The 22,502-nt window shown below is 39.0% G+C and overlaps 1 protein-coding gene and 1 long non-coding RNA gene across 2 annotated transcripts; one reads left to right on the forward strand and one right to left on the reverse strand.

Annotated features, from left to right (window-relative positions):
* Positions 1–3,057: 3,057 nt before the first annotated feature.
* pou3f1 (POU class 3 homeobox 1) lies at positions 3,058–5,866 on the reverse strand. Its single transcript, XM_056238915.1, has one exon. It carries the CDS (start codon positions 5,805–5,807, stop codon positions 4,701–4,703), a length of 1,107 nt encoding a protein of 368 aa, XP_056094890.1. The 5' UTR covers positions 5,808–5,866; the 3' UTR covers positions 3,058–4,700.
* Positions 5,867–6,863: 997 nt separating this feature from the next.
* Positions 6,864–16,131, forward strand: LOC130073496 (uncharacterized). Its single transcript, XR_008804360.1, has 3 exons — positions 6,864–7,243; positions 12,780–13,149; positions 15,941–16,131. It is a non-coding gene; the product is annotated as an uncharacterized LOC130073496 (long non-coding RNA).
* Positions 16,132–22,502: the final 6,371 nt, after the last annotated feature.

The following is a 22,502-nucleotide window of genomic DNA, read 5'->3' on the forward strand; positions in this document are numbered from 1 at the left end:
GAGGAGCCACTGGGTTTTCAGGTGGCACTGGCCATCCCAGAGTGCATCTTCCTGTTGTTTGGCCTAATTATACCTAAGTAACAAAGCTGTACTCATCAGACATGCAGATGTAAGTGCTGTTCTCCTATAGATTGTCTTTAATGGCTCTGTTTCTCATTCAACCTTTAAGCGTTTAGTGTCTTTATTCTCTAACTTAGAGTGTCTCCATGAAATTTGAGAACTTTCAGGACTTTAGAAGACAGTTTTGTGATCTAATTTTTGTATAAAGCAGTAGTCAATAATATCTTACATGTGTGGTTGTTTCGTAACCACCATGACTTTTAATTATTACACTCCACAAACCATCATAATGACTTCCGGTCTCACAGCAGGATATACAGTATTAATGTGTGATCTTGTGTGCTGAGAGTTTAACTGATGGTCACTGGAAATGTATGGTCCAGCATTTAATGGTTCTGTGCATAAGTCACTGTCAATCTGGGCATACATCCCATTTGAACAAAAGCCTAACTCTTTGGGAATACAGCCTGCTGTGGACATCCTATCTGCTTTCTTACAGAGCTGTCGTTCATAGTGACATCTGGACAAACTCTGGCCCCTGAGACTCATTCCACACACATTCATTCATGGTTTACTATGCCTATTTATACCACAGTGGTAAGTCATTTTTAGTTGCACATTTGGAAAACTGCAGAACTTATATTAAAAATTGAAAAATTAAAAATTTTAACAATTAAAAAAAACTACATCATGGTAAATATATACACTTTTACTCTAAATGATTTAATTATCTTGGTGCCACACATTCTCATTCCAGGTAGTATCACTTTTCAATTCCACAGGTAAAAAAGAGCCAATCTCCCAAGCTCTTCTAGACACACCTGTACCACCTTTGCCCTGAATCCGGGTGGGCTAAAACCAGACAGGTAGCTGCATTTAAAAAACAAAATGCTTATCTCTTTCCTCATCTTTCTGTCTCATTTTCCTCTTTCTACAACTGGTCAATAGATATAACAGGTTAAAAATATTCCTTTAGATTTCTTTCCATTATTAGATAAGAACTATTCAACAGCGTAATACTGGAATAATACAGAATCTGTATGATTTGGCCTATAGACTGTAAAGCTTTGGGAATAGGTTTCCATTTTAGGAAGCTAATTATAGTAGAGGAAATGCCAAAAGACAACCTATCAAAAAAATGGTCTCACTTCTAATTTTTTTTTATTTTTTTAAGGCCAGCAGATATTATTTGAACTTTTTTTTAGAGATAGGTGTTGGCATGGGATTAAAAGAAGCACATCTTTTGGGAACCAATGGATTATTAGGCTGACTTTTGAAGAGGATTGGACAAATGAACAACGAACCCTAGCACCGCAGCTCGTGCATTAACTCTTTACGTCGTTAGGGGGCGCTTGGGAATCACTGTTTTCTCATAACTTCTCTTCCAATGCAATGCCTGAATAAAGTGGACACTCACAGCTTGTTGTATCACATATAGGTTAGGCTACTATAGCAAAAGAGAAATGTTAGTTGTCTAAGATAAATTGGGAGGGAAAAAAAAGAGAAGAAACCAAGGTATAAGAACTTAGTCACTTAGCCTATGTTTGTTTTTTTGGCTAACAAACCTTTTCTCGTTTGTAGCCTATAGGCTATCGGAGCTTTGACTGCTGGCAAAGCTTGTTTAGGATGCTGAGCTTAACTTGCCTGTTCTAAAATTGTTCTTTAAAATTCCATTATTTGTATAAATGATTTTTGCTTCATAAACTAAGTGATTTATACTTAATTAAAGTTGCTTTTTTGCAGGCTATAGGCAATACAAATCCACTAAGCACCTCAAATCCACTCGCGAACGGAGAGCCGGGGGTAAACGAATACAAATAAAATAGTCAATGATAAAATGGGCAAACATTTACATACCCCACGACACTTTATAAATATTGTTAACAACTCATTTTAAAAGATGACCATGTAATTTTCTGTGACAACTTTCTTGCTCTTTACTACTCTTCACTAACAAATAACGTCCCATTTCAATCCGGGATTTCTTATGAGTGCTTTGAATTTCAAGCAGCATCCTGAACTCTGATTATTCTCAAGCCGTTCTTAAAACTTATTAATCAGGGGATATATAGCCTATATTACAGAAAACTATAACGATTAATGAGAGGCAGCAATAGTCACGATGAACTGAGAGTCTATAAGGAAAATCTGCACTATATAAACGAATAATAGAAGATGCTTAGCCTATAGGAGAAGTAAGAACCTTTTTAAAGACTTCGAATTTTGATTTGCGAGTCACGGATAAAAACAAACTATCACAGTAAATTCCCAAATCTTAGCTCGTGTGAAATCAAACGAGTTTGCCCATGTCCGTTTTTAAATTTTTCATAGAATATAGTCAAGATTGCTTTAGACAGCTAATTGGTTTCTAGATCAATTTGCATGGTCAGTATATAATCTTGGTGTTCTAAAAAATATTTTTCACAATCTAATGGGATTTTTTTAGAACAACCACAAAAGGTTAGCCTACCTTTTAAAATGCATAAACCAGAGCATAGAAAATAATAAACTGGATGAAATATATGGTGTTGGTATTAGAATTAAAAATGTTTACGTACCTCAATAGATAAATGAACTATTATATCATATAGACTTAATTGTGCGGTGATGTTATAGTGTCCTCTTACGCAGACTGTTTTATTAATCGAAGTTTTAATGATAGCCTATATTAATAGAGCGAAAGCAAAATTTCAACATTTAGGCTATAGCTCACAAAACCTAATTTAAAATGTGTGTGTTTTTTTAAACTGTATGATTGTGCATATTTAAAATGTTGTACCTTGTGTGAAATATTTTTATTTATTCATGCATTAACAAAAAAAGTATATGATCAAAGCGTGATTCCATGCATTGATTTAAACACATCACCCATCTTGAACGCTTTTGAGGTTTGAATCGCAACAAACAGAATCTTGAGAGGGATTTCATGAAACCTTATTTCGTTCCCCATCACCATTATAGGCGTGAAAATGTGCTTCAAAAAAGACAGAAGTCGTGTTCTTGTATATATGTTTTATGTAAGTAATAAAATATTACTATAACATAAATATAAACGTGACTTTGCAGTCTACATGTCGCAATCAACATACAACCAATGTAGTAAACAAAACATTTGTAATCCACTGCAACATAATCAACAGAGCCGAACAAAAAAAAAGCTCCAAACACACGTAGGAAATAAATATATAGATATATAAATGGTCATAAATGAAATATTAAAATATCTTCTTGGAATTAGTAAGTGTACAAAACTGCCCGGAAAACAAAACAAAACAAAACGAACCCAGAACAAATACATATGTTTACATATTCGACATATTTACATATTGGAAATAATCCTGACAACTATTTATTTAAAATCTTTTCTCTTGTAATTTATTTTTATTTTTATTACTTTTTTGGAAAAGGTTGTATATTCACACTGTTCAAATAACATTTCAGAAATGAACACCTGCTGTCCAATGAAAAATGCCAGACCTTGAGAAACGACACAAAACGTTACCAGCCTCCTAATTTTTTTTTTTACCCCAATCCTTAAAAGAAGTCCCGAAAACACATCCCTTATTCACTAAAACAACTACTTTTCTCCGTGTCCAAGCTCATGAGTAGGATGTAAAATGTAAGTAACATAAACTAAACGGACACAGCTGACATAGAGAGTGTCAAGAGTTGGCCAATAATCAAGAAGAACTAAGAGTACAGCACGATTTTTGGGCACTGAAAATTACCTGAGATATTTCTTTCTTTTTCATTTTGACTCATCACTCTCAATATGTTTAGCTGGAGCAGACTTAGGAAAGAGTGCCGGTTCAAAATAACACGAACTTGGAAAAGAAAATTGTAAACAAGTAAAGCATTAATGTGGTATACCTCGAACAAATACAGTGTAAAACAAAACAAAACAAAACAAACAAACATGAAAAGAAATTAAAATAACATTATTATAAGTGCCTCATGCAAAGAGGGAAAAAATGAGAGCATGTAGAACTCAAAAATGACTAAATATTGTTTCAGACAGTGTATTCATGTTGCCATTTTAACGTCTCTGCATCTTTAGACGATATCAGGTGCAAGAAATGATCATTGTAAACAGTTCCTGGTGCACTTGTTTGTATTAAAGGTTTTGACCAAGTGCCTGTTGTTTCCATCACGAATTTAATCTGTCTTTGTTGAAATTATAGTAAAATACTCGCTAGACAGAAAAAAAAGATCTTAGCGTTAAAACATTCAAAATAAAGTAAACGACACAAATAATACAGATAATCATTGTAATAATTAATCTGGTTAATCGCTTTAACAAAATCACTGTCCTCTCTCCTTTGTCCAAGGAGACATTGCCCTTTTTCGTGGCTCGTAGCTCCCTTTTTTCGGCGGTGAAAGAATCGAATTTTTCCAGAGTGGCACAAACGATACGATTTTCGTAAACACTGGTACTGATTTGATAAATGCACGCGATGCGGACGCGGTACTTGATGCATTTTCACGTTATTCAGAATTAGTGGCGTCCCGTATAAGCTGTCCGGTCACTGTCAGCGAACTCTTCCCAAACTTTCTGTCTCTGATGTCTTGGGATATACAAAGGAGATAAACAAAATCCATTGTAGTTTATTTTGAAACAAGGACACTGTTTATGCTAGCAGTCACTGGACAGGACTCTGTAGTGTGTGGTGGAGAGGGGGTGTCTCCGCTTGCGAGTATACGTCCTCCATGGTTGGATGAGGGACCCCCACCGGTGTCATTCTTTTCTCTTTCTGTCTTCTGTTGCAAAACCACACACGCACAACCTCCTTTTCCAACTGCAGAGTGCCAGCTAAAGAGGTGATTTCGTGGGCGGAGGGCTTGGGGCACTTTAAGAAATGGTTTTCCAGTGCCCCTTTCACTCCGACTTCGATGGAGGTCCTCTTCTTTCGTTTCCGGCCCTGTGCTGCAATCTTGTCCAAATTCGTGGGGCTGCCAGTGTTTGAATCTGTCTCCTCGAGCCATTTGTTAAGCAGAGGTTTAAGTTTGCACATGTTCTTGAAACTCAGTTGCAGAGCCTCAAATCTACAGATGGTGGTCTGGGAAAAGACGTTTCCGTAGAGCGTGCCCAGCGCTAAGCCCACGTCCGCCTGCGTAAAACCAAGTTTGATGCGCCTCTGCTTGAACTGTTTGGCGAACTGCTCCAGGTCGTCGGAGCTGGGGGCGTCTTCGTCCGAGTGGTCCTGATGGTGGCTGAACGGCTGCTGGGGCGACTCCATCTGGTTGTCGTGGCTACCCGCGTCGTCGTGGAGCGGGTCCCGCAAGCCATGGTGCAGCGACGGCTGTGGGCTTAACATAGTGTAGCCCGTCTGCGAGTAGACCAGCGACTGGTGACCATTGGAGGCGGGAGAGAGCGGGGATAAGTGGTGTGTTGTGGTCGGCGCCCATGATCCGTGGTGGCTGTTTTGCGTCGGCTGGTGGACCAGGTGCGATCTGTGGTACCCGTTCCCCAGGTCTTCTCTGCTCTGCACGCTGGCTTTGTTGTGCTCCGCTTGTCCGATGTGGGTGCCGCTGGTCCAGTCGGCGTTGGAGGTTGGCAGCCACTGGTGGTGCGTTAGGCTCATCGGATGTCCCGTGTTGGTCGCTAGCCCTTGTAAGTACTCGTGGTGCATCATTTTCTGCACCTCTCTATAGGTCGTCCCCTGATGCATCCTGTCCGAATCCGGATGCATTAGCGGGTTCGAAGGCAATGAGTTATTCCGCGGAATATACTGAGCTGTTGTCGCCATGGCTCCGACTTAGAAAACTGACAAGCACTTCGGATATCTTTGAGCTTTAGAGCCCAAAACGCAACAACCTGCTCTGGGAGGTCTTAGGGAAGAGCTAAGACACGCCTCCCCTGCGCGTGCATTGGTTCCTCGCCGACTACAGCCCACCAGGTTTCCTTATTACCTCTCGCGGGCCGCTTGGTTGGCTGCCGGGCGCCGTGATCCCAGTTACTCGCAATTGGCCGCTTTCACTAGACGCTTTCTCTTTTTTTCCTTTTCTTCTCCTCTCCCCACTAGTCAAGAGAGCGTGAGCAGCAAAACCGTAGGAAATTACTGGGCTTTGAGGGTTGTTTTGCAAATAACCACGTGGGGGAGTGTGGCACTCTTTTTGGTGGGGTGGAAGAATGACCCGCCTTGCATCGCCTCTTTTAGTAACTGTACCGCTCCTCTTTGCAAGTAGATTAGTATTCTAAAGTATCTCAGGAGCCACCCACGAGAACGATGAAAACCAGTATGATACATTAAAAGATGTTTATATAGCAATATTATTTAAGTGTTACCCACATAACACAATTATTTATGATTATTCAAGTAGGCTATGCACCATCACGGAACCATGTGTCGAATTAATAAACCATACAGAAATACAGACCGCCCACACTGTAACTGTAACATATCAGACAATCTCCATCATTATGCATAAATGCATAAACAATCTACCGCCGACCATGATAAATAGATCCATTTAATTTAATTTAACTTAATTTAACTTATAGGCTATAGCCTACGCATTTGAAATATTTGATGTACATTTTACTAAGAGTAAATTTCAGTAAAATTGTCATTTACAAATAAGTAAATTTCAGTTGTTGGCTTATATAACTCAAAATTAAGCCAACAGATTTTTACAAACATACAAAGCCAAAGCTGCGGCGTGTTGACAATATCTTCACTCGAAGCATCTTTCTAAACAGTAACTTCGAGAGAAATCCAGTGTTTCTCCCTCATGGCCTCCTCCGTATTCCTTTCCCGGCTGATCTGATTATTTTTCCCTTCACGTTTTGTCCCAATAGCAAATTACCAATTCTATGAATTGCAAAGCAGCCTCGGAGACGCTGAGGGGTAGAGAGGGGGAGATGCGAAGATTGAAAGGGATCTTTGCAAACACAATCACGTTCTTAAATGGAAATGTGGGGCTTTAAACAAATCTTACATCTCTCCTGTTCCAGTCGTCTAAAACTCCGCAATCAGGCACACGTTCGACTCCATCTAAAACCACAGCTTTTTTAGAAGATTTTTTTGGTATCACTTCTATTTAAATTATTTACCTCAGTGTATTTTTTTTTAGTTCACGTTCGTGTTTGTGTGTTTGTCTTGCTCTTATGGGGTGTTTCCACAGGCTTTTGCGAGGAAATGTGCTGGAGAATTCAGGCGTCAAACCAAAACGCTTCTCAGTGGTAAGTTTACACACTGCTTTTCCTATCTGTCCATCTGCACGAGCTTCGCGCGTTCATGGAAGTGTAACCTAAATGATGTTCTTAGGGTCACAAGTGCTCGTCACCACTCTGTCAAAGGCGTGGTTATGTAAAGCCACATTTATTTATTTATCACATATGCAATAACACTCGCAGGGATATTTCAAAGGGAAATTTCAACATCATTGCATTTAATACCAAATTAAACAACATGCAGGTTCCTTTACGATATTCTTAAGTGGTTTACACCTGTATTGTACAAAGAAACTGCATATTCTTAAGAAAAACGTTTATGTAATTTAATAACTTGAGTAAAGCATCTTAACTAATATAATATGTGTTTCTGATAGGAATGATTTAACTTCACATCTTTTAAACTCTACTGTGGCTTTTACGCGTTTATATTAGACTATTCTCTTTCTTTACGTTTGAATATATTGTCTGAATGTAATTTCTAAACAACTGTAGGCTACTTTTTTAACCACAGTTTTTTCATAATGAAAAACGCGGTGGTTCTGCGTCCATTATATTATTACAAATTAAAGATATTTTGTGTGCATGACTTAGGGCGAAAATGAACACGTGACCCACAGGGAAGCAGATGACAGGATTTTAATCTAAAGCGTGCTGTATTGCCGAATGCAATCCGAGAGCCGCAGTTAACGAGGATGCTTCCCTGTACAGTTTCTCTCATTTGGAAGTCTATAAAAAGAGCGGTCATTTGTGCCCAGAGAGCTGCGTCACAGTAGCAGCACAGTCAAACTCTTGGTTTAGTTTGCCAACGAAAGAAAGTGGTTCAAAAAGCGCCCAGATGCTTCTTTTTTTTTTCCTTCGCAAAGAATATGGCCTTGTGTGGAGCGAGGTGAATTTTTCCTGGGATGCACGAGGTTGCTATGGAGAGCAGTTTGAAAGGATCACACTGATCCTGCAGATGAATGATTTGCCATACAGGAAAAGACAAATAATAGCCCTTGTTTTGTAAGATGGCAATGAAAGACAGTAGGGAACAATCGTGGCCTTTGAGTATCCAGGATGTACTAAATCTGCTCACAGAATTTTATAGCTCGAAGTTTAAGACAAAAAAGTTTTACTCATCTCTGCTTATCTGTTACAAGTTGATTTTCTGTATTATAAGAATGCCTTGAATTAAAATAATCAAATGAAAGTATTTGCTGTAAAATTAGCTTTCATTACCTCTTTAATTCACTCGATATTCAAGTAGCTATAAAAGAGCAACGTTTTATTGACATAGTTTAATTCGCATACAAAATGTCTCATTTCGTTCACAGAAATATTGGATTCTAGGCTCTAGTCTTCTTTTCTTACGATTCACGCGTCTGTAGTCACGTGCTTTTATCTGCACGAGGGACCCCCTCCACTTGAATATAATTAGAGTCTGATCGGTCAAACCCTCCATTAACCATAGGCCGTAAAAGTGCACAGGAGAAAGAGTTCAGAAAACAGCTAATATACATGGCGTTATCTGTGGGTGCCAAATGCTAAAACATTTTCATATTATAGAGTTTATATTAGAAAGTTTCATTGTTTTGACCTTTATCTTCTATTTTGCATGGCTGTATCAGCCTGTGTATAAATTCCAATTTCTGCATGTTTATTAATTTGATTGCATCAATAGACTACACTTTTAAAATATTCAAAAAATGTTTAATCACTAGCCCACTCTGATACAAACTAGAAGTTAGAAAATAAAGTTAAAATGCTGCAATCTTCATTCCAGCATTAAAAAAAGACCAGAACAAATTATACATAATAAATAATAAAAAATAAACACGTAAACAAGGAAAATAATTATGATGAATTTTGATGTCTCTTTTGATGTCTATAACGAGGGGTAGCCAGGCCATTGTAGGGAAAATCTACTTAGAGTTAAGTCCATTTTGACACTTTTAAAAATAGATTAAAAAAAAAAAATCCTACCCAACTTTAGGAAGCTCATTCAGTCAGTACAATACTGACATATCGACTCAAACTTAAAATGAGTGTTTTAATTAAAGACTCGTTCTACTAAAGATTCACCTCTCATTCTGTTTTCACCGCTTGGCTTTGACAGACATGCGTAATGGGTACGCGCGCTTCCTGAGTAGCCACGAATTTACAGAGGCATCCTGCGCTTTTTCAGGTATAGGCTACCTCTTTCTCTCTTTTTTGGTTAATGAACTCAGGCGATTCCACAAGCATCCCGAGGGAATGGAACGGGAATGTTTTCCTTTCCGTAAAAGGTGTGGGCTATATCTCTCCAACTCTCGACTTATCTTTGGGCTAATTAGGCGGGGCCCTGAAGACGCAAGCATGAATATTCATGTGAAAGCACAGGCGCGCAATTAGCCATGGAGTTCCTAACTTCAATCACTGGCCAGTGCAAAGAGAGAAGGGTACTCTTCCCTCTCCCTCACAGCCAGAGAACAAGCCTTTTTAAAACATAATGTGTATGAGAAACAGCTAAGAGACTAATCTTTTTTTCTTAACACAGTTAATTCTAGGCGCTGTCGGTACTTTTTTAATGGATGGCAACCCTATTTATAAATTACAGGCTACCCACATTCATTTTTTTCCATTACCGGCATTTCTGGGGATTTTGAATATATAAAAGTTCAGAAGTGCATTTAGTCAATCTAGTAATTTTTAGATTAAACGATGTTTTAAAGCACCAATTTCTTACAGTATCCTAGACAGTTTTCAATAGTTATAGACCCACCTCCACGCAGAGACTCAGGACCAATTAACCCAGGACCCCCCCCCCCCCCCCCCCCCCCAAGTATATAAACTAGATTTTCTCAATAACATTCTGTAATAACTTTCATTAAAACTCACCACAACATAATGATAATTTAAGTAATTACTAAAAAAAGAAAATAATTCATATATCTTCTTCTCACACATCTGCAGTACCTTCACAGACCCCCAGGGGTCCCCTGCTTGAAAACCCTGGTCCTAGAGAGTTTTTAAACGAAATTAGGATGCCAGATAATATGCTTTAACTAAAATAAATATGAAACATTCTATACATTTTTGAGATCGTCAAGGCTGATCATCACCAAATTCTTGTAATGCTTCAGTGCAGCTTTCATTGTCAAATCACTGGTCATTTCTTCTTTTCCATTTCCTCCTATTCTAATACACTAGCATTTTAATTTAATGCCAATTAATTAATTAATTACATTTGTATTTAATTTCTATTTATAATTATATGATTTCATTTAGTTTTTTTTTCTGTCTCTTAAAATGATCTGCTTTTATTTTATAAAAATACAGATCTTTTTCTTTGCAATCTCTTCTTCTTTCTCTCACACACATTCACACACCGTCACCTGTATTGCTGCCCGCTCTGTCCGCCAAGGCCTCAATCCTTCGCTTTGAATTCAAGGCGATCTTTATCCTGCCCCCATCCAGGTGTGCACTTGCCACTTGCTTCCATAAAGATGCGTTTATGTATGTATGTATGTGTGGAGGGGAACAGGGAGCTTTTGGAGGGGGGCTTTTTGAGATAAGCAGTGGAATTTGTGGCGTCTGAATATGGATGGCAGCCAGACCCTTGGTAAGCAGCTGATAGAGTGGTAAACAGCTTGTGGGCTGAAGGGGTTAGAAGCATGCTTCTGAATACATTGGGTCTCTCTTCCACTGTCTGCCTGCACAATGGTCAATCAAATCAACGTCACTTTCCCCTCAATCCCTGTGATGCAGTGGGTTTGTAATGTTGGACAAGCTGCCACTACACCCATCCACTCACTTATCAACCGCTGACATTAATGTTCAGGCTTGGTGGATGATTGCAATAGCAAATATTTTCTGTTCACTTTCGCTTGATATCAAATTGTTCTTCAGATTTCAGGACTTGACCTCTGAATCATACACTACTGTTGAATGTTAACTTAAGAATCAAATTCCATTATATATGTGGCCTCTCTTTAGTCTTACATCTCATTAAATGACACTTGAATTCATTAATAAGTCATTATCAAACATCATATAATGCTGATCCAACGCCATCTCACGACCAATTCCAAGGTGGCTAATTCGTACGAATTCGTACGACCGCACTCGTACAAATTCGTACGATTTGTCTAAACCCACGTGATGGTAGGTTTAGGGGTGGGGTCAGGGGTAGGTCATTCGTACGAATTCATACGAATTTGGTAACTCGTAAAATATGTACGAATTAGCAAAAATCGTACGAATTTGTACGAGTGAGGTCGAATTCGTACGAATTAGCCACCTCGTAAAATTTGTACGAATTGCCGTGAGTTCACGATCACATATTTAAAAAGTATATGATTTTCATTCCCAGAATGTTTACTTGATGGTTTGATAATATACATTCTAAAATGTTTTATGATGACTTAGTCATGACAGTTTCTATAAATTGTAACCATAATACATTTTTTTTTTATAGATTTATGTTTATAATAATACACAGCTTAATGCTGATCGGGTTTCATCATTTCTTCTGACAGGACTAATGGAGCTGAAAGCTGATGATGATGATAGAGAAAATATGCAAACATAATTTGCCTTCTTTGAAAGCACATCCAGAGATAAAAGATGTGATGCACATCACATTATTTAACAACTTTATAGTTATTTAAAAACAATTATTGTTTTAAAGAATTACTCAAAATTACAACATCATGTTTCAAAAACCCAATATCAATATATATATATATATATAGGACTGTGCAACGATTAATAGCATCCAAAATAAAAGTTTGTGTTTACATAATATGTGTGTGTACTGTGTATAATTATTTTTATATATAAATACACATACATGCATGCATGTATATATTTAAGAAAAATGTGTTATTTATATATAAAATATATATACAGTATATACATGCAAATATTACTTATACATGTGGCGATTAATCATTGCACAGCCCTAATATATATATATATATATATATATATATATATATATATATATATATATATATATATATATATATATATATATATATATATATATATATGTATGAATACATATATTAGTCACAATGTATAGTGATTGTAACTTGTGGATGTGAGATTGACATCCGCACCTGTTTACTGCTAAATTGTAGAGTGACATTATCAGAAAATCCACAGTTGTTTCTTTTCTTTCTTTCATCAAACTCAGCTTGGGAAATAACAGTACTTCTAAAAACCTCGTGTAGCCGTATTTAATCATTATTCAGTGACTTAAATATTTAATGATTGATTTGATGAACCTTGTGGATTTCCTCATGTAAACTGTCTGTTGCACTGGAGTGTGTCTCTTCCCTGGTGGCAGCCACAGTAAGGCTAACCAGCACAACGCCGCAGAGTTCCACATGTCACTGCGCACTCAAGAGAGAATCTAGAGGCCCTCACCAAACTTATTAATGACTTGCTTCCTTTTAATTAGATAGTAATTCATGTTAATGCATGCCTAATGAACCCAAATCGTCCCCTTCGGTCATTCCGTGGAGTTCCACTGTGTTTACTCATTCTGTCTGTTTTTCCCGCTTTTGTGTTTTATTAGGCTCAAAGGGGCCTGAAAGGACCGAGCGACTTGCTTTAGAGACATCTGAGGAATCCATTGAAAAAGCCAATAACGGGATCAAGGGGCATTTGGGTATGAATTCTACCATATGATCATATCTAGTTAGGGAGGCTGCTTTAGCAACAGATGCTTTGAGATCACCACGATATGTTCGCACTGAACTTGTAGCCACGGGGTTATATGTACCTTATGTGTGTGTTTTTTTCGAGGGCAGCTCTGTACTGGGACCGGCTAGGAGACGGTGATGGCAAAGAGCGGAGTGACCAGACCAGCTCCAGCCCAAAAGGGGTCACGACCAGACGCCAAGTGCTCCTGTCTCGATGTCGTCTGTGGTCAAGCACTCGCCGGGGTAGACTGAATTAAATTAGACTGCTTTTAATTGAGGATTGACCAGTCTGAGAGCAGCTGGCGTTTGGGTCAGTCAAGATAGCAAAGCCCGAATCCCCCCAGGCCCCAACTGCAATTTCAGCCCTGCAGGTCCTGGAATGGACTGGGAGGGAGAGAAGGCCAGAGCATGCTGGGAATGCATGGCTGATGATTAGCAAGAAGAGTTTATAGGAAGGCTTAGTTTGCTTGAGTGGAAAGTGTAACACACACACACACTCAGAAGAGGCTGTTCTTGTGTGTAGACTAACTAAATCGGCTTAAGGTTTGCACCTCGCTGAAAATCTCCTCAATCGCCCGGTCGACACAATTAATCGCTTCATTAATTAACAATCGCTGCGCGTGATTCACCACCCCGACCGCGTCTTGGCAAAGTGTGCAACTTACAAGCAACCTCCTTCTTACGACGTTTCTCTTCTTTCACTCCTCCCACCCACTCCGATACTCCTCTTTATCTTCTTTTCTTCTGCACTCCTTTTCCTTCTTTAAGCAGCATTGCAAAAGCCAACTCTGCTGTTTTAGCACGAACAGACGCACTTTTCTCTCGGCAAGCGGGTCAGAGCGCTCTGCTAACATTTGTTATCTATAATCCTGCAGGTCCCCATGCAAAATGAGCATAGTAAACTCTTGCAAAGCCCTAATCCCTCCATTTCTTTTAGATGTGCTTTCTCTCACGCACGCACGCTCTTTTCTTTTCCATCTATGGGGTGGGAAAGTGTTCTTTTTTTTTTTCAAGAGGATGCATCTCAGATTGCGGCACTTATTTTTGAGCTCTTCTGAATCAACAAACTTATTTTACCTCCAAATAATTAACAATCCTTTTCTGGGAATTAAAAAGATATTTTTTTTAATGCAATCCAATGCTGAGGAATCATCTCAGGCCATCACCAGCTTTTCAGAGTCCTTGTGTGTGGTTCAGAGTAGTCATGCAAAATCTCTCTCTGTATTCACTGTACGCATTTATGGTTTGACTGTATGTGTCAGTTAATCTGGCTAGTGCTGTTGATTCATCTCAGTAACATACAAGGATATGTGCAAAAAAGTTTTTTTCCCTTTCTTTCGCCATCACTCTCAATTATCTATGTGCTGATTTGATTTGAGTACGATACTATGCAAATTATAAATGCTTGCGCGCAGTTCTGCTGCATTTTGTCTTGGTCATGCACACCCACACATGTAGCGAGCATGTCGGTGTGTGTGTGTTGTATGGTGAGTAATAGCCGAGCTCGGTGGAAGGCTGTAGTGTTGACAGCATGGTAAACGATGCAGTCTGCCTACTGCAGCAGCTAGCCTGCTAATCACACACACCACATGATAATGAGAACAACCCCTGTCCCCCAACACACACACACACACACGACTAACCACAGCAAACAGACAAACATCCTCTCACACACACTGACCCATACTTCTACAGACAAATGGAAGACATAATGGTAGCCGGAGGCAGTGCACGCTGCATCTCTCTATCTCTCTCTTGCACTCTCGAGCTAAACACATCTCTATCTCTTTACTGTCCTAACACACACACATACACTCATCTCTCATACCAACAGCCTTCTGTCAGGAGAGACTCGGACTTGAGCCACACTAACATTAAGAATGTGACTTGGGATTTGACACGGAATCATAAGAGACAAAGTATTTAGGTCTCAAAGGTGATCACTCACTGTAATGACTATTACAATTAGTTATTAGAAAAAAAAACATTTAATAACATTTGATTAATATTAATAAATATACTATTAATTAATAAAATATTACATTTAAAATGAATGATTTTTTAAAGAAGTCTTTTATGCTCACAAAGACAGCATTTATTTAATCAGTAAATACAGTAAAAACCCTAAAATTGTGAAATATTACAATTTAAAAAAACTGTTTTCTATTTCAGTATACTGAAACATGTCATTTATTCTTTTGATGGCAAAGCTGAATTTTCATCATCATTACTCCAGTCTTCAGTGTCACATGATCCTTTACAAATCATTCTAATAAGCTGATTTGGTGCTTAATAAACATTTCTTATTATTAACAATGTTTAGAACAGTTGTGCTGTTTAATATTTTTGTGGAAGCTCTTTGATGAATAGAAAGTTGAAAAGAGCAGCATTTATTTGAAATAAAAAAAGAAAATGTAAAAGTCTTTACTGTCACATTTGATCAATTAATGCATCCATGCTTAATAAAAGTATTGATTTCTTGATCAACAAAAGTGGTGTAAGGAAAACCTCACACTTTATTTTAGATATGACAAAAAGGATGTCTATCTTTTCCCCCTGTACACATACACACACCGAGATGCACAGAATATTACATGTGATAACAGACCTTAACGGATATAAGGGAATGAGGAGGAGTTGAGAAAGAAAGAAAGAAAGGAAGCAAGCAAACCCTCAAACTCAAACCCATGGGTACAAGATTGTAAGTAACGGCTCCTTTCTCAAACCATTCCTTTCCCTGTCATTAAACCACACAGCGTACCTGACAAAATCGCACATGCTTTAAACCTAACCTGTGCTTCGGAATTCTAAGACATTTGAGGACTGTGCCAGGATACAAAAATCACGGCTCTTTGTTTGAGGTCACACGCCGATTTCCAGTGCATTAACCGTGATTAACACAGGTATAAAATGACGATATTGTTTCCTGGCAAACGTGCACTCTAAGGAATGAAGATGTGCAAATGAGTTCGTTCATTTGAAGTGAGGTGACACTTCACACAGTCTCACATTCACACTTCTTTGTATCTTGCAGGGTGGCATGTGCAGGATGTAGACTGGAGCAGGTGTGGTGCCTGTAGGTCCTTTTTGCACCACATGTACTCAGGTAAGGCCATGGGGCATGATGTTGCCAAAAGTGTCACATTCCAACATTTTACACTCTCTCTCTCTCTCAATCACACAAACAAACACATTGAACCATCTGCTTGTTCAGTATTTTCTTTATTTTTTAATTATAATTTTCTAAATAAAAGCAATAATCACAATAATATTCAAATAATAAAATAAATATTATTCATAATATTATTTAAAATAAATATATATTTATGCATTGTTTATTTTAGATTCATGTTTTTTTATTTATTTAATATTTCTTTATTATTATTGATGTTGTCATTGTTTAATAGATTAAAAAGCACTTGATGATGGTTTATTTTGTATGATGTAATTCCGAAGATGCTTTAAAAACAATAAAACAAGTAAAACAGTTATGGTTTGTAAAAAGTGTGCTTTTTGTATATGTGATTACCTGCAGGGACCGTTTCCCTGGAGCAGCCTGGGGTGCTGTACTCAAGGGCACTTGGAATTGAACCTGCACCCTTTGTACTGTCAACCGAGATCCTTAACCCTGTATTTGTGTAGCAAAGTGGTAAAAGCTTCTCATTTGACAGAGAGAGCGAGCAAATGTGTTTGTGTGTAAAACGTGTAAAAGCCATTTAGGATTTGACCCCATGACACTGCTTAGAGGCAGCTTTTCCTTGTAGTATATTTGGCTGCGAACGCACTCTCACATCCTCTCGCTCATGTTCGGATCTCTTTCCTCTGGTTGCTAAGCCACATAGACTGGCACAGTAGCAATGCTTGTCTGTCTGTCTCTCTACACTGTCACCGTATGCTCACTGTTGCATCAGTTCTTCCACAATCTGTAACTGCACAAAACTTTTTCACTTGGCTATGCTCACAAGCAGGGTCCAAAATTATCACCCACCAAGTGACAAATGAAAGTAAAAATTGGCTTTGGCGGGTAAATAATTATTGACCAGTTGGCTGGTCATTGTGGTAAAGTCAGCTGATACGATTGTGACTTTCAGGAAAATTTTATGGGGGGGGGGGGGGACAATTGCAATAAAATGACAATTGCAAACCACTGAATAAAATAATACAATGCAAGTAAATGGGAAACGAAACTCTTCGGTTAACAACATTCTTCAAAATATCTTCTCTCTTTCATGTTCCACAGAAGAAAGAAAGTCACATAGGTTTAGAATGGCATGAGCGTGAGTTTGATGATAGAATATTCTGTTTTGTGTGGACTGTCTCTTTAAGATATTTATTTCATGTTTTTGCAACAGATGCAATTTCATATGGAAGCTTGTTTCTGCCACGGAATATTTTTTTAAAATTATTATCTCGCAATACATACTTTTTTTCTCAAAATTGCCAGATATAAATAAAAAAATTCGGAATTTTTTTCTCGCAATTGCCAGTTTATATCTCACAATTCAGAATTGCAAAAGGTTAACTTGCAATTGCAAGAAAAAAAGTTGGAATTGTTAGATAAAAACTGCAATTACCTTTTTTATCCAGTGGCGGAAACAAGCTCCCATAATTTCCCTATGAGAATGTATTTTTGAAAATAAAAATTCAAAATAAATTTTCATGACCTCTAAGAAATATTTATGGCCTGTTATTTTTTATTTTATTTGAAATATTTTATAATAATAATATTTTAATTTTTTTTCATAATAATAATAAACAGTTTATTTGGCACCCTGCTTAATTCCATTAATTTCTCAGGAGTGCATTAGGGGAAAAAAATCCCTTCATAGACAGACGCAGTGTCATATTTAAACTGTAACTGAAGTTTGAACCGAGGCTAAAGTCCTCAGATGGTGATGTTCGAGGGGTACCCACCATCACCAAACACTTGTACGTGCACACTAGGGGTGGGGGAAAAAATCGATTCTTAGATGCATCGCGATGCGGACGTGGACGATTCTGAATCGATTCACAATTGTCAAAAATCGATTTTCAAAAAAAAATATTTTTTTTTAGATATATATTTATAATAACGTAATATTGACGGAACGCGACAGACGGAACTCTGAAGCGCGGAAGTGCAGTGGCCGGACCGTCTGTGGCGTGCACATAACACAGACGCGGACGCGATGGCTGAGCGCCAAATCCAAACACCCTCCTCGTTAAAAGCTGACGTGTGGAAATATTTTGGCTTCTGAAGTTGAAGGGGGAAAGGAGCTGGACAAGAGCCACACTAGTTGTAAGCTTTGTAGAGTAAAACTAAAATATTTCGGAAACAAGACACATGAAGCCAAATGACACGTTTCCAGCCAGAGGAGGAAAAACACTCGGCTGTAACGTTACCGGTCGTTGTTATATTATTAATTTACTACAAATATGCTGCTGCTAGTTCAGACACACATGTATTTTCCTGTTGGTTCTTTGCAATGTTAATAAAATATATTGTACGTTAATTCTTTATGGGTCATTACTTTGTACTTTTAAAGCAAAGTATTTATAGTCACACACACACACAAAAAAGATTCTGATAATCGATTTAGCATCGAATCGCAGCCCTCTGAATCGTAATCGAATCGAATCGTGAGGTGCCTAGAGATTCCCACCCCTAGTGCACACACACACACACACACACTCCCCCTTACCGAAGCTGAGAGAAGTGGAAACGGTTCCCGCTCTGATGAAAGAGGCCCTCTGATCGAGACGACAACAAAGGGCTCGGCCGCCTGTGTTTGGAAAAGCTTTCCCTTTCTTCTCGCCTTCCTCCTCCTCCATCTCCTCTTCTCTCGTCTCTGATCTTTCCCTCTCTCTATCTCCCTCTGCCCGGTGCCACTCTCTCTGGCAGGGCCCCGCTCAGCTCTTCGTTAGGGTGGCGATACAATCGGGGCGACTGGATTAAAAATCAGTGTGCGTCCTTGTCGAAGGCGCCCAGGATGGCGCACTTTGATGTCTCTCCGCAAATTTGAAATTCATATGTTGTCACACTTCATTTTATTCTGCCCTTCTTCTCTTTTTTTTGGCTCGTTCTTTAGTTGCACACATGTACTGTGCGAAAACGTGAATGGGGGAAGATGTAAAAGCTATTCTCACTAGTGCCTTTCTTTTATTTTTTATGTTTCTACATCTTTTGGTGGGCGGGAAGAAATAATGAATCATTTAATTTGCTTTGATTGAAGGAGGCGTGATGGAGCCACCGCGGTTCGGTGGGATGACAGTGTAGAGGACAGAGAGAGTTCAGAGGAAAAGAAAGAAGGAGGGGAGACGGGGGTTTACACTTTGATGACACTTCAAAAACTGTGTGCCAAAGCTAAGCTATCAGCCCTATCTGAGAACTAACTAGCATACGTGTGCCCTCCTTTACAGTCCCCTGTGAAAACAAAACGCAACACAACAACAAACAATGCCGGCAACAAACAAGGCCTTCTATTTCTTCAACCAACAAAACAAGAACGACGGCAGGCTGAAGTAATCTCATTAGCCTGTGAGGAAAAACAGCTATTAACGGCAATTCAATACACTGGGCAAATTCACTGCAGTTGGACTTCAGATCAATGTGACTGATAATTATCCGGGTTTTACGTTTCTGATGCACACTATCCCACAATGCATTCTCCCCAACTTCACTGACCTCCCCAGACAGTAACAAATGGGCTTGATGGCTGGGCTGATTTTTGCGTATATGGTGTGGAAGGGGTTCTCCTATCACTTACGCCAAAAACCAAGCTTCGTCATCAATCTCTCCAATATCACGATTCCTTCTACTCTTCCGAAGCCTGAATTCCCAGGCAATGGCAATACAGCCTCCGACACACGGCCCAACCTCTCGCTCTCCTCTTTATGACGAATGGGTTTTAATAAAAGCTGACAGAGTGATGAAATTAAAAGTGCGTCCCATGGCCTCCAATTGCTCCAGCTGCTCAATTACAGCGCATATCTCAGCACCCTCGGCCTCAGTTCTCCAGCATTGTCTTACATCACCATTGCCGTAATATTATTGGACTCATCGTCGTCAGACCCGATTGCTGAAGTCTAAGTCGTTGTTCTGATAGACACCCAAAGAGATGCATAAAGCCTGTGCGTCTTCCTTTATCCTAATAAAATCCGCCAACCTCGACCTTATTATTATGTCGATTTCCCATGCTACCTCATTACGGCAGTGATGGTATACCAGAGGAGGTGGGTAAAGAGAACAAGTGTGCGTCTTTCTAAGGGGAAAGTCCCATAAGTACTAACCGACAAAGTCCTAATCTGCCCTGTCAACCCTTTTGGAAAAAAGCATCCTTTGTTTTAGATTTTGCAGCATCCTTAATCCCGCTCTCATCCCCCACTTGTACTAATTTATAATCTTTTAGGTCTGAGTTTGGAGGGGATGGAAGGGGTCCCGGTGCTCTGCAACCAAGAAGGCAATGTTTTATAACAAAGGAGCTCATTTTAGGAAGACACAAATCCTCAGAACTGCTATAAAAAAATGTCAACATAGGCTCATTGGAAAAACGTGACTCTACCTAGATTTTTGCTCCAAAGACGTACCTATATATACACAATTCACTACAGATTTCAGCTGAAATGAACACTAGTGGCAGTAAAACACCAACAACTTTTATTCCTTTTCACACAAATTATGATTACAGGGGCAGATTATTGATTAATTTTAGAATGGTGCACAATGTTATGTTAAAGCTCCAGTCCGTAACTTTTTTAAGTTAAAAATAATCCAAAATAATTATATTAAAAAAAACTTATTCTGCCAGTGGTCAAAACTATCTGCTTGCCATAGCTGGATTCAAAACGGTTAGCTTGTAATAATGATTTTAATTCCAGTGGTACTGGTGGGTTTCCGCGGGAAATTCAAGCATGTCTTTGCGTCATTACGTCACACCCGTACACATAAAGAAGGAGTTTCGGCTAGCCGGCTATACTGCGCGTGACGAGATGTTTAGATGTATAGGCTTTTCTCGCAGCACTTTACATAATTAAACTTATGGCATCCAGAAAGATCCAAACAACAATCATCAGTGTCAACTGGAGATTCAGCAGTTATAAAACCCAAAAGACTTCGTACTTCGGATTTAAGGTGGCTAGAGAAAGAGAAAGAAACCGTCTCATGCGAACACAAGGATTTAAACATCGGCGGGGCTTTTGAAAAGTGTGTGAACTCCGTGTTTTGAAGGGGTTCAAAACGGAAGAAAAGACGGCTTTTTTCTGCTGAACAAGTAAGACATTTCAATAGTTCAATCGTGTAACAGTACGTTTTCTTAATTCACACAGTTATGGAGTTTCCTTTGTTGTGCCTTTCTCGTTTTGCTCTTATGGAGAATATGAATTCTGAACTACACAGGTAACCATAAAACATTAAATTTAACATTAGTCACGCAATGCTGATGTTGTTAACATGAACAATTTGAGAACAAAGTAGGCTGTAATTTGCACGGTTGCTGTAAATCGCGTTGATTAAATCTAACGAAGCTTATCATGTCGAATGCTTTTTCCCCCTTAGTTGGTCAGAACAAAAATGGATGTTACTTAAGCCTAGTTCACACTACAGGATTATAAGCCCGATTTAAGCCCGATTTGCAAATCGTTGAGCTCGCCGACAGGTCAGGGTGTTGTCGCGTGCAAATCGCGGGGGATTAGCGGACGATGGACGCTCGCCAATCTGTTAGTATGAAAGAGCCAACAACGCATCAAAGACGCTCGCTGACGCCTCGCAGACGCGTCGCCGAGCCCAGAAAAATATCTAGCATGCTAGATATCCAGAGCTGTCGCCCGACTCAACCTCAGTGATGTCATGAGCTACAGCCAATCAGAGCAAGGCATGGGTTGCTCCAATCAGAGCAAGGCATGGGTCTTCGTCTTCTTCGCTGGGTATTAGTGCGCGTGATGTTTCGCGTCATTTCCGGTTCGTTTTATCGCGTGATTTTTTGTGACAAAACGTGGTTTGTAGACAAGATTGAATCGTTGGGTGACAGAGTTGTTGTCAACTCGTGTAGTGCGTTACCTCCTGTTGCGGATCAATCACGTTGTGTCGGGTGGTATGAACAGCTCAACAACTTGAACACTCCTGATTTCACAGAGAGCAAGTCATGTAGTGTGAACCGGACAGTTCAGCCCGACGTTTTAAAATCATGTAGTGTGAACTAGGCTTTACTTGTTCAGAAGACATTTTCTTATGAAAATTCTTATGTTGGTCAAACTTTCAAAAAGTGAATCTGTGATTCTGTATGACATTATATCCACACAGCGCGGTGACTGACAGCACCACTCGCCTCAAAACACTGTGTTCTTCCGCGCTGTTTCATGCCGATTTACAACCCACGTAAAGATGATAATTCCGCGAATCACTGCAGTTACAGATTTCGAACAGAGAGATGGCGACAAAGAGGAAAAGCTATGGACTGCAGCTTTAAGATCTCAAAACACTTACCATAGTGAATGATTTTTAAAACTTTATTTAATAAACTAAATTTAATATATTTTAATGTTTGCATAACATAACCAGCTACAAATTGATTTTTTTTTTCTGACAAAGGAAACTTGCTTGGTTGTTCACCTGGTACAGC

The sequence above is a fragment of the Rhinichthys klamathensis genome, unplaced genomic scaffold (genome assembly GCF_029890125.1).
Source record: "Rhinichthys klamathensis goyatoka isolate OS25496 unplaced genomic scaffold, OSU_Roscu_1.1 h1tg000548l_1, whole genome shotgun sequence".
NCBI classification, from domain to species: domain Eukaryota; kingdom Metazoa; phylum Chordata; class Actinopteri; order Cypriniformes; family Leuciscidae; genus Rhinichthys; species Rhinichthys klamathensis.